The 11686-nt window shown below is 35.8% G+C and overlaps 3 protein-coding genes across 7 annotated transcripts in view; 1 reads left to right on the top strand and 2 right to left on the bottom strand.

Moving 5' to 3' along the window:
• LOC106099416 (villin-like protein quail) overlaps window positions 1-7316 on the bottom strand; it is a 10084-nt gene extending 2768 nt beyond the window's left edge. The window contains exons 1-4 of the mRNA XM_013277975.1: window positions 7125-7316; window positions 5223-5309; window positions 152-265; window positions 3-66 (exon numbers count right to left, since the gene is read on the bottom strand). Coding sequence (XP_013133429.1) covers window positions 3-66; window positions 152-265; window positions 5223-5309; window positions 7125-7226 — 367 coding nt within the window. The 5' untranslated portion in view covers window positions 7227-7316. The remainder of the gene's footprint in view (window positions 1-2; window positions 67-151; window positions 266-5222; window positions 5310-7124) is intronic.
• Window positions 7317-9051: 1735 nt separating this feature from the next.
• Window positions 9052-9703, top strand: LOC106099787. The gene has a single exon (XM_013278448.1). The coding sequence runs from the start codon at window positions 9166-9168 to the stop codon at window positions 9649-9651; it is 486 nt and encodes a 161-aa protein (XP_013133902.1). The 5' UTR covers window positions 9052-9165; the 3' UTR covers window positions 9652-9703.
• LOC106099785 (elongation factor Ts, mitochondrial) overlaps window positions 9687-11686 on the bottom strand; it is a 2418-nt gene continuing 418 nt past the window's right edge. Inside the window, exons 1-4 of one of the 5 annotated variants that reach the window (XM_013278442.1) lie at window positions 11570-11665; window positions 11069-11218; window positions 10387-10638; window positions 9687-10294 (exon numbers count right to left, since the gene is read on the bottom strand). In XM_013278442.1, the coding sequence (XP_013133896.1) occupies window positions 9770-10294; window positions 10387-10638; window positions 11069-11218; window positions 11570-11599 (957 nt within the window). In that variant the 5' untranslated portion in view covers window positions 11600-11665 and the 3' untranslated portion in view covers window positions 9687-9769. Of the gene's footprint in view, window positions 10295-10386; window positions 10639-11068; window positions 11219-11283; window positions 11314-11569; window positions 11666-11686 lie in introns of those variants that run through there. The other 4 variants (XM_013278443.1, XM_013278444.1, XM_013278445.1 and 1 more) reach the window with 4 other exon arrangements.

Here is an 11686-nt window from a genome sequence, read left to right as displayed (position 1 = left end):
GCGCTCGCCGCACCACGCGTGTATATGTCGCTCGCTGCACTCACCGTTCTCTTTTACTTCCCGTCTCTGTATTCATGTAAAAATATCAACTGCTTCTTTTGCTAGTTTGTAAGATAATTAAAATAATACGTTAAGTTTTGTCGTAACTCACGATGACGTCCGGGCCGGCCGGATGTCCTGGCAGCGAGCAGGAGTACACAAGGTAGGCTTCGCCGTCGTAGAATGTGCCGTACTGCGACCGCGGCATCAGCTCCGTGCCACTCTCCTGAAGACGCCGCGCATTCAATACATTAATTGAGTAAATTATGTGTCATGAAATACATAGGACGCAAGCAGATCTTAACATCTAGATTCAAAATGAAGAGACTATATAAATCAACGTCATGCATCATAATTTTACAAGTAAATATTGTGCGAATAAGTATCAAGACTGTTTGATTTTATAAAATCTAGACCAATACGCTATTAGAAGTGAAACTGATCGACCTAACGGTTAATTGCAGCCCATATCATTGGTCATTGCGCTTTCTATTTCGCAAAAAACAATTAAATTCAATTTTCCTCGGCACGATTTCTTTTTTACCTTTGCACAGTAGTGTGCGTGTATATATTTTTTATTTATAGCAATGTTTAATACTACAGTAAGGATTTAGGTTTTTCAATCACATATTGATTGATTTATTGATTCAGCTAACCAGCGATAATCGTCGTAACATTCGTGATGGCGCGCGACATAATGACGTCCATTAGCTGCGTCAGTTATGCATAAAAACATCACCGATTCATATAGATTTGCGATGACGAGACAATATAATAGGTGTTCATGCATGATCGGCGATTAACGCGGGACTCGTCAGATTGTTGGGATTATCCTGATAGCGACACGACATTTGCTGATAGTTGGAGAGTTTTCGATATTAGTTTGTGAAGCGAACGGTGACGATAATGTGTCAATAGACGAGTTGAAGCAAAACATGATTGTGCGTAATAATATAGTTCAAATCAGAAAGACGTTTTTACTCAAACAGTCTAAATCAATAAAATTTTTGTCAGGGTCAAGAAAAGATCACTTTGAAAAAAATACTGAAGAACTAACACACCTAAAGAAAAACAGTAAATCGAGTAAATATTACACGCAGCTTGGTGTCTGTAATCTTACTGTTCTTGGTTATTTCTTTCTAATTGAGCCATAAATAGCTGAGGCATCAACGGCAGCGTAGCGTGGATGACAGGCGGCTGAGCTGCCGGACTGATTCGATTCCATCACCTCGTTCTATCGCTTTTTGTTACCAATTAACGTGGCACAATAATTGCTAACAATTGCATGTTCCGCTTTTATACACATAACAAAAACGAATCAATTTTCTAAAGTAAATGCAGGGGTATTCTTTATTGCAGCGATGGTCTTCTAAAGTTTGTACCGATAAAGTCTGTTTAGCAAGATTAGTTCTACCGTCATTAATTTTGTAATTATTGAACTAACGAACCGACATCTTAAGTCTTATAATTTACACCTAATTAGCAAACTATTGACAGAACGTAAAAAACCTGCTGCAGTTAACTATAGCAAACTTAATACGTATTATTGTCAATTTTATAGTAACCGTAGACTATCGAAATTCCCGGGACACAAATATGTTATCAGAATTATTAAAATGAAGTTGAGATGTCTACATTTTCATACGATTGTTTCGGATGTTCAATCCTGGGCCAAGAAAACGTATAAAGATCTAGAAACGCAACTTCTCGAACGTTTACCATGCCCGGCCTCGCTTGGTTGGCGCCGGCGCAGCTCGGAGTAGCGGTATACTGGTGAATCATTGCTACGATACACCGATATCGCATTGTTATTGTTATGCATTCAGACTTAATCCTAAATTTAATTTAGAAATAGTTTACCAATTATATCTATAACGAATTCAAAACAAAACATCCAGTCACGTCTCAAACTAACGTTACAGCTAGCGACGAAGCGTATGTTATGTTATTATTTGGATTAGAAAAAATTGTGACGTTACAATTACAATTTTTGTAACTAAATTCGACATATTTCCTATATCATTCTACAAACATCTTTACGGACGTAACTTACGACTTTAGCAAAATCTGTTCTGTTGAAATATTTAGTAAGGATAGAAAAAAAAGTGTTCAACAAATGTTAAAAAAATAAAAAATATTACCGCATAATGTAATGATACCCTGTACAAAAGCTTTTGATGAAAGCACTTGCGATGCTTCGTAAGCCTCAGGGTAGCGGTAACTTTCTAATTAATTTCCGTAAGTCTCTAAAGGATTTAATGCTGCGGATAAGGCTTCTAAGTACATTATTAAACCAAGATGTATTTTGTTACTGTTATGACAGTACACTGGTAGTGCCCGCTTGAACATCTTCGCACGAAGAGGCCGGCTCACCCGGTGTAATACCACGACCACTAAGAAGACAGGCGTAAAATGGAAGCAATTCCGTGTTTCGTCTGACGAGTGTAGTGCCGGAGGCCTAATTTAAGTCCCATTCTCTTGACCACCCTTTTCTTATAAGGGGAGGATGGGAAGGGGAAGTGGATTTGACGGCGGAGGAGATGCATAGGAAGGGGAAATGTCCTCTTTACGTGCGTCTACTCCGTCGGATAAGGGTAGACAACGCATCTACAATTACGGATGTCTATGGGCAGCGGTCACTTTGCCATTTTGGCGGATTCAGGTGGCCGCTTGCTCGTTTGCTACCTTATGTTATAAAAAAAACAAATGTTATATCAAAGTTTGTTAAACTGATGACTGTGTCGTGATTACGCATCCATCAATTAATAATTATTACAGCAGTTGCGAGCGTTTATGAGTGCAGTCGACGATTTACATGTTTTATGTCAAACGGTGTAAGAGCGCTCGCCGGGAAACTTTCGGTTTTCCTCACTTTCTACCGATGCGTATCTAACTATACTGATTTATGTTGAGAAGCGACTTAATTAAACATTATCATGTATTAAAAAGCTGTAATTAGAATAAACAAAGTATCTTTACTTTCTTTTTGCAACAGGAATACGTTATTTCGACGATCCCATCGTAAACTTACTAACTGCAAAAGCTGAATTTTACAGAGGGCATTACATATACAAATATAATCGTTTATGCTTAGTTCAGTTTTAGTCCACAAACCATCATAAGATCAGTTTATACGCTATTTTCACGTACCATAAGTAGACAGAACATTTTAACACAATTTCAACTATATTATTAATGATCTTTAGACAAAAATATCACAGCAATTGATAGCTACAGTGATAAGTACATGCGTCAACAAATGTTTGTTATAAACCCGACCGTTTGAGAGCATTTTGATCAAATAAGGTTACCTAGTATGCAACAAAGACGCAGTCAGGCCCAGCCTGCGGACCTCACTATGCAAGAGTGTGTCGCGCCCGTTTGTCGTGGCACGCGATGCACTTTCTACTCGTCACGGCGACACAAGGTTTGTAACTGGTCATAAATGCAATAACAAATTCTTGCTTCCATCTTTTGTCATTTTCTGCAAGTTTTAATAAATGTTCGGTTTCCCAAAGAACCTGAAGCTGATAAAGTCCTGTCAATTAGTAAGACGTAAGATTACTTTAGATGACTTCGACATCGTGATAAATAAAAAAGTATTTCTTTTGTCTTTTATTTTTCTTCCTATTTTAAAACTTACCTTACTAGATTGTCACGTACTTAGTCCTTGTTGTTATCATCCCGCATTGTAATGACATACTTTTTACATACATTTTTCCACGGAACATTAAGCAAATCGTGATTGTAATTTTCGACAATAGAATTACAAAAAAACACGAAATAAATTGTACGACCTTTTAAAAGGCGTGAGGACAACCATATAACGAAACACATTATGTATTGTTCCGATAAATTCACTTCTCACGACATCGGGTAGTTTTAAAATTATTTCTCAACAACGCTGGATTGTTCATCGTGGAAGTTCACTTGGAGACGACCCAGTAACTTCAACTCAACACTCGCAAGGTTCATGAGAATACTGTCATTGTTTACATTGTGTTGTTACAAAGGAACTCATTTCCTAGGTTTTAAACGTATTCGCAATGTCGAGTAATTTGAAACTTTTACATTTCGAAAGAGTTTTCTGTTATCTTTCTGTTGCTTAAGTCCTTTAAAATTTCCGGTTAGTCTAGTTTGACAAAATTAAACATTTTTAACGACATCTGTTTCTAAATCTTTTTAATATGTATATCGTATAAATACGTTAATTTTTTTTATAATTTCTAATTTAACTAACTAATAAATCAATATTTTTTGTTATGTAATAATTAGCATTAGTGATTATGTAAATCTGTTTTGTTATATTTATTTAAATATATTCGTTTCCATCCAAAAAATATTTTAATTTAGTTTTAGATTCTTTTAAATCTGTATTATCCAACAAGAACACAATTTAATATTACATCGAATTTTTCTTAACAAGGAATTACATATTTCTTGTTACATTTTATGTTTATTTCGAGGATAGGCACTAAGCATATTGGTGGACATTTCGATGTAGTTTTTTTAGATTTACATAAAAATGTGAATGACCTGGTTATTACTACGTCATTAGATGTTTTGTCGTTTGAATCATGAAATATATATTAACACTATATCAGGCAAACAGATGTTATCTCCGTTTTTTCGAGAATGAAAGAGATGAGAGATATATTTTACTAGATCAATAAGAAAAGAGTTAAAGTTAGCAAATGCGATGGATTACATGAATATCTGTTACGTAAACAAAAGATACAATTCCCAGTTCGCAGTTTACTAACGACGTTTTATCGTGATGTGATTGAGACGTGAAAGTGAAATTAGCTTTGTACGAACGACACGCGACACACCGACGCGAATCTAGAAGTTAATTGTTGGATCGTGCGGCATTGCAATTTATGATGGTGTGGTTTACCAGAACCGGTATGTTTATACGACTGCGTCATCGCCATCCTCCTTATCCTACTATCTTAGTAGCGCAACAGGTTTTCGTCCTCCACATAACTATCATACGTCATCTCAGTCATCACTCCCTTTTTGATCATGTCACCTTTTACGCAATCCATCCATCTCTTTCTAGGTCTACCTCTACCGGTGTACTACACTCATAACTAATGTTCTCCTTGTAACATGCGATTCATCCTTCCTCATAACATAAAATGTTTATACGACTGCGTTGTTTAAAATTAAACGGAACTTACCGTGATTTTCCAGACAAGGAAGGTGGTGTGATCGCGAGGTACGGTCCGAAACACAGCATCGGCGGCGCGAGCAGTGCCATCGTCATCCTGCCGTGTTACAAATTGAATTATACAACATTATGACATAACAGTTTAGCAGAACACTTAGCACCTGGACGTGTGTTAGAAACTTTAATCTAAGTGGAAACAGATGTAAAAAGAGTTATTGATAGTATCAAATATTAGTAAACAGTTTAGATCTCATCTACATATTACGTCTATATCCTATAATGTTAATAATTTAACACTTTTCTACACATTTTAAAAACACAATTATAATAACTTGCGATCGATGAAATATTTCATTTTTAATTTCGTCAGTATAATATACATCAAAATATTAATAATCTTAATTCATCTACATAAATTACTGACAGTTTGCCATTCGCCTAGGCCTAGGCAATGTACAAACAGACGGAATTAGCATTCCGTTAGTGACATAACGATATGAAAACTTTGTAGAAACTAAGTTGGAGTTAACCTTTGTCGATTTATAGAACAAAACCAATCCCATCTATTTCGTGATCGTACAAAAGGTTAAAATTACGACCCGATCACAAAGTCTAGGCATAACAATGCTACTACACCTTAGTGGGAGCGGCCAAATAAAGGCCGGATAAAGATTTAACTAGGGAATAGTCATATAACCTTGATTAAAGACTATTGTACAAGAAGTTTAAAAACACAAATAGTTATGTAATCGTATTTATTTTGATACGAAAAGGGTGTGTGAAGTTCGACAAACACTTTATATATGCAGATATTAAATTATTTCCTTTTACAATTTGATGCGCCAATAGTCTAATGGTTTGGGATACGGACTGACGATTTTGAGGTAGAGGGTTTGAATCCCGCCACTCCTTTATTGTTATGAACCAAGTCCTAGCACAAACTTTATCAAGCGTACCTTGAATGGTTAAAAATATATTAGAAAATTTTTAGAAATCTGGTATTAAATAAAAAACATCTCAAACAAATGTACGTGTCTAACTTTGTAAGGAAATATAATATTTCTTAACATTAGTAGCGAATGTGGCTGATTGTGATCTTAATAAATTAAAAACAATCAGGTCGATGTAACGGTAGTCGGTCACAGCTGAGAATAATGCGGAGCGAACGATGTCTTACTTGTTAGCGATGCCAATACGACCTATTCAGACTAGCCACTATAGATACACACAAAATACTTGTTATTTCTTCTTCTAGAAGAAGTTTTTTCACCACCAGTTTGTGAACAACCAGATCCTCACTAAAATCTTACTATTTCGTAGTCAGAATAATTTGTTAAATCACTGTTTCAGTTAATAAGTTTCGCATTTCGTATAAACAGCTAGGTTAGCTGAAAACATTTGAAAAAAATACTGGCATACTCTGTTTTTACATATTTAAAAAAAAAACAACCACGTAACAATACCCCGTAGCATATTGATAGAGACTTCAGATTCTCAATAGGTTTACATTGTAGGTGTAGTAAATATATTTTTTTCCAGAGCAGCGCAAGCGCATCAGTCATAAAAACCTTTGGGTTCATAGGTTCATAGATGGTTGCTAATTCAATAGGAATTTGATTGATTGATTGTACAGATTATCGGAACTAAAAATTTAACTATAAAATTTAACTTCCTATGCTTGCACTTTACATGTCTACCTACTTTTTTACTTTCTATTTTATAGTTGAAGGGAGAAATAATCTAAGTATGTGACAACGTAAAATATTTAATTTTGTCTATTAATTTTAAATCAATAAATAACTTAATGGTCGCAAAACAATCGCTTTTATTTTTTTTTTCTTTCTACTGTTGTTACTGTTTTCGCACTGTACAGTAAAAGCAAATATAAATAAAAATGTATAAAAACAATTACTTGATCAGCACCAATCTCTAGTATATGCATTTTCGTGTCGTTTATCTGGAGAGCTGTGGTGGAATCGGCGCGGGCCGTCACCACCGCGTTCAGTCGGACCATTCGTTTGCACCGCACTTATTGTTGCGTGACAAAACACGACCGCATCGGTCAACCACTCGGCACAGACTAAACAACAAACAACGACCGTCGATCGACGGTGAAAAAGAAAATTGTTTCACGCCGACTGCACTTGAGTGTATTAAAAAACCAAGTATAATAATGATTCCGCCGCGAAAGTAGCGAGATGTTTCTGCAACGATATCGCGGTTTCATCTCTCGGCTCCGACAACTCCGAATTGCCGTAAGACCATTAATTATCGGTTACATCGCAATAAATAACCAATACTTATCATTTTGATCATTAACATCTTTATTTACTAACACACGCTTTAAGTCTTTACATATGTAGATGACGGTTAAAATGCAACGAAGTTAACAAGACGATTGATAATCGATCAAGCGCATTGTTTTATGTGTACAATTTCAAAATGCGCAACCTACTTCAATATTAAGATTATAGAAAACTAGCTGTTGCTCGTAACTTCGCCCGCGTGAAATAAAAACAAATATCGCTTACGTTACTCACTGATAACGTAGTTTTTTAATGGTGAAAGAAGTTTTGAAATCGGCTCATTAATTTTTGAGTTATTTAAATACATACAAATATACAAATCATTCCTCTTTATAATATCAGTATAGATAACGTTGCAATAATATCTGTAGTTACTCCAGAAAAACTGTGCCACAAAAAACCTCCTGTACTTTGGACTAAAACTTTGGTAAACACATCAGGACAAGTAATCAAGTAGTGTTAATCTTCAACATAAACATAAAGTTCCTGTACATTTGTAAACAGTTAATTTGCAGTCAAAATATTTACGTGAAAACATGTTATTAATTTTCTGTGTTGTAATTTTTGTAGTCTGTGTAAATTCTTAAAAATGTAAAATCAACAGATAGGCATTTTTCTAACTAAAAGACATTATCAGAAGATATCCTGGATTTGTTTTAAAAATAATTGTGAAGTACAAAGTTAAAATTTAAAACCGACTCCTGTTGGATATGTTATGAAGTATTTTAACAAATAAAACGTTGAAAGTCATTCAAATATGTTGACGCATACCTGATAATCATCCATAAGAGCTGATTATTTTTCTCTTTTATAGAATGGCGAACAGAATCTCGTGGAACTAACTCACAGCCGAGTAACTGGGATCTCAGAGCTGAGTAATTGCGGGAACTCGGAGTGATTTAAGACTAGGAATTCGAATCCGAGTGACTGAGAGGTGTTGGCCAGGTCACATGCGAGGTGGACACAGACTGATCTCACTCGCATCGGTTTCGCTCGTCACGGGATTCACGCTCCGACGCGCCCTTTGTCTCTTATACCGCGACCGCACTTTCGTCATAGATATGCCAATTAGGATTAGCACAAAATACATATTTACACGTTCTTAGTACTATCTAGAGATACCTAAGCACCTGTTACCATAATTTGGTAAAAGTGTCGCGAGATATCAATTCGAATCGAATCATGTTTTTGTAACGGGAATGTACAAATACGTAATTAGTTTTCTGGATAACAGTATGCTCGATGCGGTCGAGTAATTTAATAGAAATCATTTGTTAAACTTACTTTTGTCCTCTTCAAATCATTGTCAATTAAACTGTGTCAGTAAGCATTTGTGACGGTAGTTCCATTGTGGAATTCGGCTATTGTTGGTCAAGGTCACATACATTTTGCGTGTAAAAAATCTCCAGGTAATTGACTGTTACGATATGAAAGGTGTAAGGTTCTATTCAGTAAATTGATAGTCGACTGCAGTAAACCTTTTTCTTTAACCTTGCCAAGAAGGTTACATATGTATCTATGAAATAACAAGGAGGTAAACAAAGGAAAGATACAGTCGTCAGAAAGGCAGGAACAAATGACGGCAGTTGTCAAATGTCATAAAATTATTGTTTTGAATTTGGTTTAAATTATTTTTTTCAAGTGATCATGTTTACAGAAGATAATTCTGATAAAGAAAGCGAATACGAAGAGAGAAATCTTGAGGAATGTACGAATATCACTAAGAAATCATTGTCGACGGTCGGCTTTAGGAGTACCGCGGACAACCAGAACGCGAGACCGTTAACGCTTCGAGCGACACAATCGTTCACTGGGGCGGTGGAGGAATTCAAGCTGTGTGGGAACTTCCAGAGGATAAACTTGTGTAACAGAATGAACGTGGTGCCGTCGCAAAAGATCGCACCAGTGTGCCCGTGCGGCTGTCTACTGCGGCCTTGTGTCCCTGGCCCCTTCAGGACACGGGAGCAAACAACGCTCGCACTCCACGTCGTCTCCCCCGACGTCCTCAACCACCACGGTTACAACTTCGAAGCTAACCAAATAGCTCTATTCTGGAAGAAAGACTGCAGAACCTTTTTATGGAAAGGAAAAGCTAAAAAGAAAAATTACATCCATGTAGAATCCCATAGATAAAATTGTCATTTATTAGGTGTAAATAAATTTAAATAAATAGTTTATAACTTTATTCATCTTAAATGCAACATAATTTTAAAATAATATAATTTCTAACATTTGCGTTAACTTCAGTAATTCACTGAACAGTTTGAACTGTATCTAATGGTTGCTTCTCAACACCTGGCATAGACGCTTCTGCAACTTCTCCGCATGAGAATCTAACATAATCTATGACTTCAATTTTATTTTCTTGCAAAACTTCATCTACTGTGTACGACGGGTCCAACAAGTACTCTTGGTATATGAGACATGTTTCATCATCAGAGTTTTTAGAAGGTTTATCCAATTCTTTGTCACCAATCTTTGTTGGCGCACAGCCTACAATATGTTGGCAGAGTTGTTTGCCGATATCTTCATGGTCTTTACCCTGTTTGTATGCTAACAGAGCCCCATATTTCCCTGCTGAGTAGTCACTAAGTACTGCCGGTGCAGGGTGAGTGTAGCCAGCGATTTTAACATCACTGTTGTTAGCTTTCCAACACTCGGCTCTCCTCAACACTGCATTCTCACCTACTGATCCAATAAATAAAGCTAATATTTCTGACAGTTTTTTTCCTCCTTCAGCTGATAAATTTCCCAATTGCTCACTGTCTAACTCCATCTGTAAGTTTTTTGGGTTATTTAAACAATTAAAGGGTGACCATTGTGTCTAATTTTCATTTAAATATAATAAAACAGCGAATTATTGATTACCTTTGTGACTGGACCCTTAGACTGCATATTAGTATGAGCAAACTTGAAGCAAGCCAGTGCAGCATCTTCAATCATCTTTTGGAATTTATCATTCTTAGCGACAAAATCTGTCTCACAATTCAGCTCGACAAGCGCACCATGGTTCCTGTCAAACTTCACAGCTACCAGGCCTTGGAGGGCAGAGCGGCCTGCTAACTTTGTAGCCTTTGCCCATCCCATAGCCTGAGCCTGCTCATTGAGCCATGTTTCAGCCTGGAGAACAAACTTATCATTTGAATTCTATAGCTTTGTAAATTAAAAAACAAAGATTCATCATAGCCAAGGTCCCTGATCCACTTTACCGGAACTAAAAGGTAAAAAAGAACCTATCAAATATTTTCACAGATTTTCTTTGACACACTTCACAGTCACTAATAATCTGAATTTAAGGTAAAATTGCTTAATATTCTAGTCAAAATAAACTTATTAGCCATTTCAATTTTACAGTAAAAATGTTTAATTATCTAGAGATAGAAAGAGAAAAAAATGGATGGATTTGTGTGAAAAGTGACATGATGAAGGGAGTTATGACTGAGGTGATGTATGATAGTTATGTGGAAGACAAAAACCTGTTGTGCCACTCCTACGGGACTAGAATAAGGAGGATGATGATGAATGTTAGATAATTTAAATTTATACATACCTTGTCAGTATCATTGTTATGCATTTCAAGAGCCTTTTTACAGTTAGCAATGGTATAACCTGTTTTCTTTCTTAATTTAGCCAAAAGGGAGGATTCCGCAGCACGGCAGACAGGACCTGTGTGTAGACTCCTCACCAACTGGAAAATCATCTGAAATTAATGTTATACAATATATTATTTACTAATATCTTAAATCATTTTATGAATTACTGTACACTGTTTGTATTCATCAGTAAATGTTTTAGTATTACATGAATCTCACACAAAATGATGTCAGTTAATTAAAAAGCATAATTGAGATAGAACACACATAATTTTTAACACAGATTTGCTTAAACTGTATGAATCAATTCATCATAGAGTATGACATCATAAGCTAGTCCTATTAAATATTTTCAAGGCTAAATCAGCTGTGTTTGCACAATGGTGTGTACTGTTTAGTCGCTGGCTAAATTTAATGCTGTATACATGCATGTAGCTTAAGTTTAATAAGTAAGTTACCTTTGAGTAACATTTAACTTTTTGTTTCATCTGTAAAATTATTAAATCACAGTTAAACTAAAAAAACTCACTGTGCCATCACTGTACCAATGTTTTGTTTTTTAATTCAAAAAGGTT

This window comes from Papilio polytes, unplaced genomic scaffold (genome assembly GCF_000836215.1).
Source record: "Papilio polytes unplaced genomic scaffold, Ppol_1.0 DF824102.1, whole genome shotgun sequence".
Classification (NCBI taxonomy): Eukaryota; Metazoa; Arthropoda; class Insecta; order Lepidoptera; family Papilionidae; genus Papilio; species Papilio polytes.
Note: the sequence above shows the minus strand (reverse complement) of the source record. Positions and strands in the feature narration are given on the sequence as shown.

Excerpts from the sequence above, each read along its gene's own strand:
- LOC106099787 (XM_013278448.1), top strand. The coding sequence starts at position 9,166 with ATGTTTACAGAAGATAATTCTGATAAAGAAAGCGAATACGAAGAGAGA.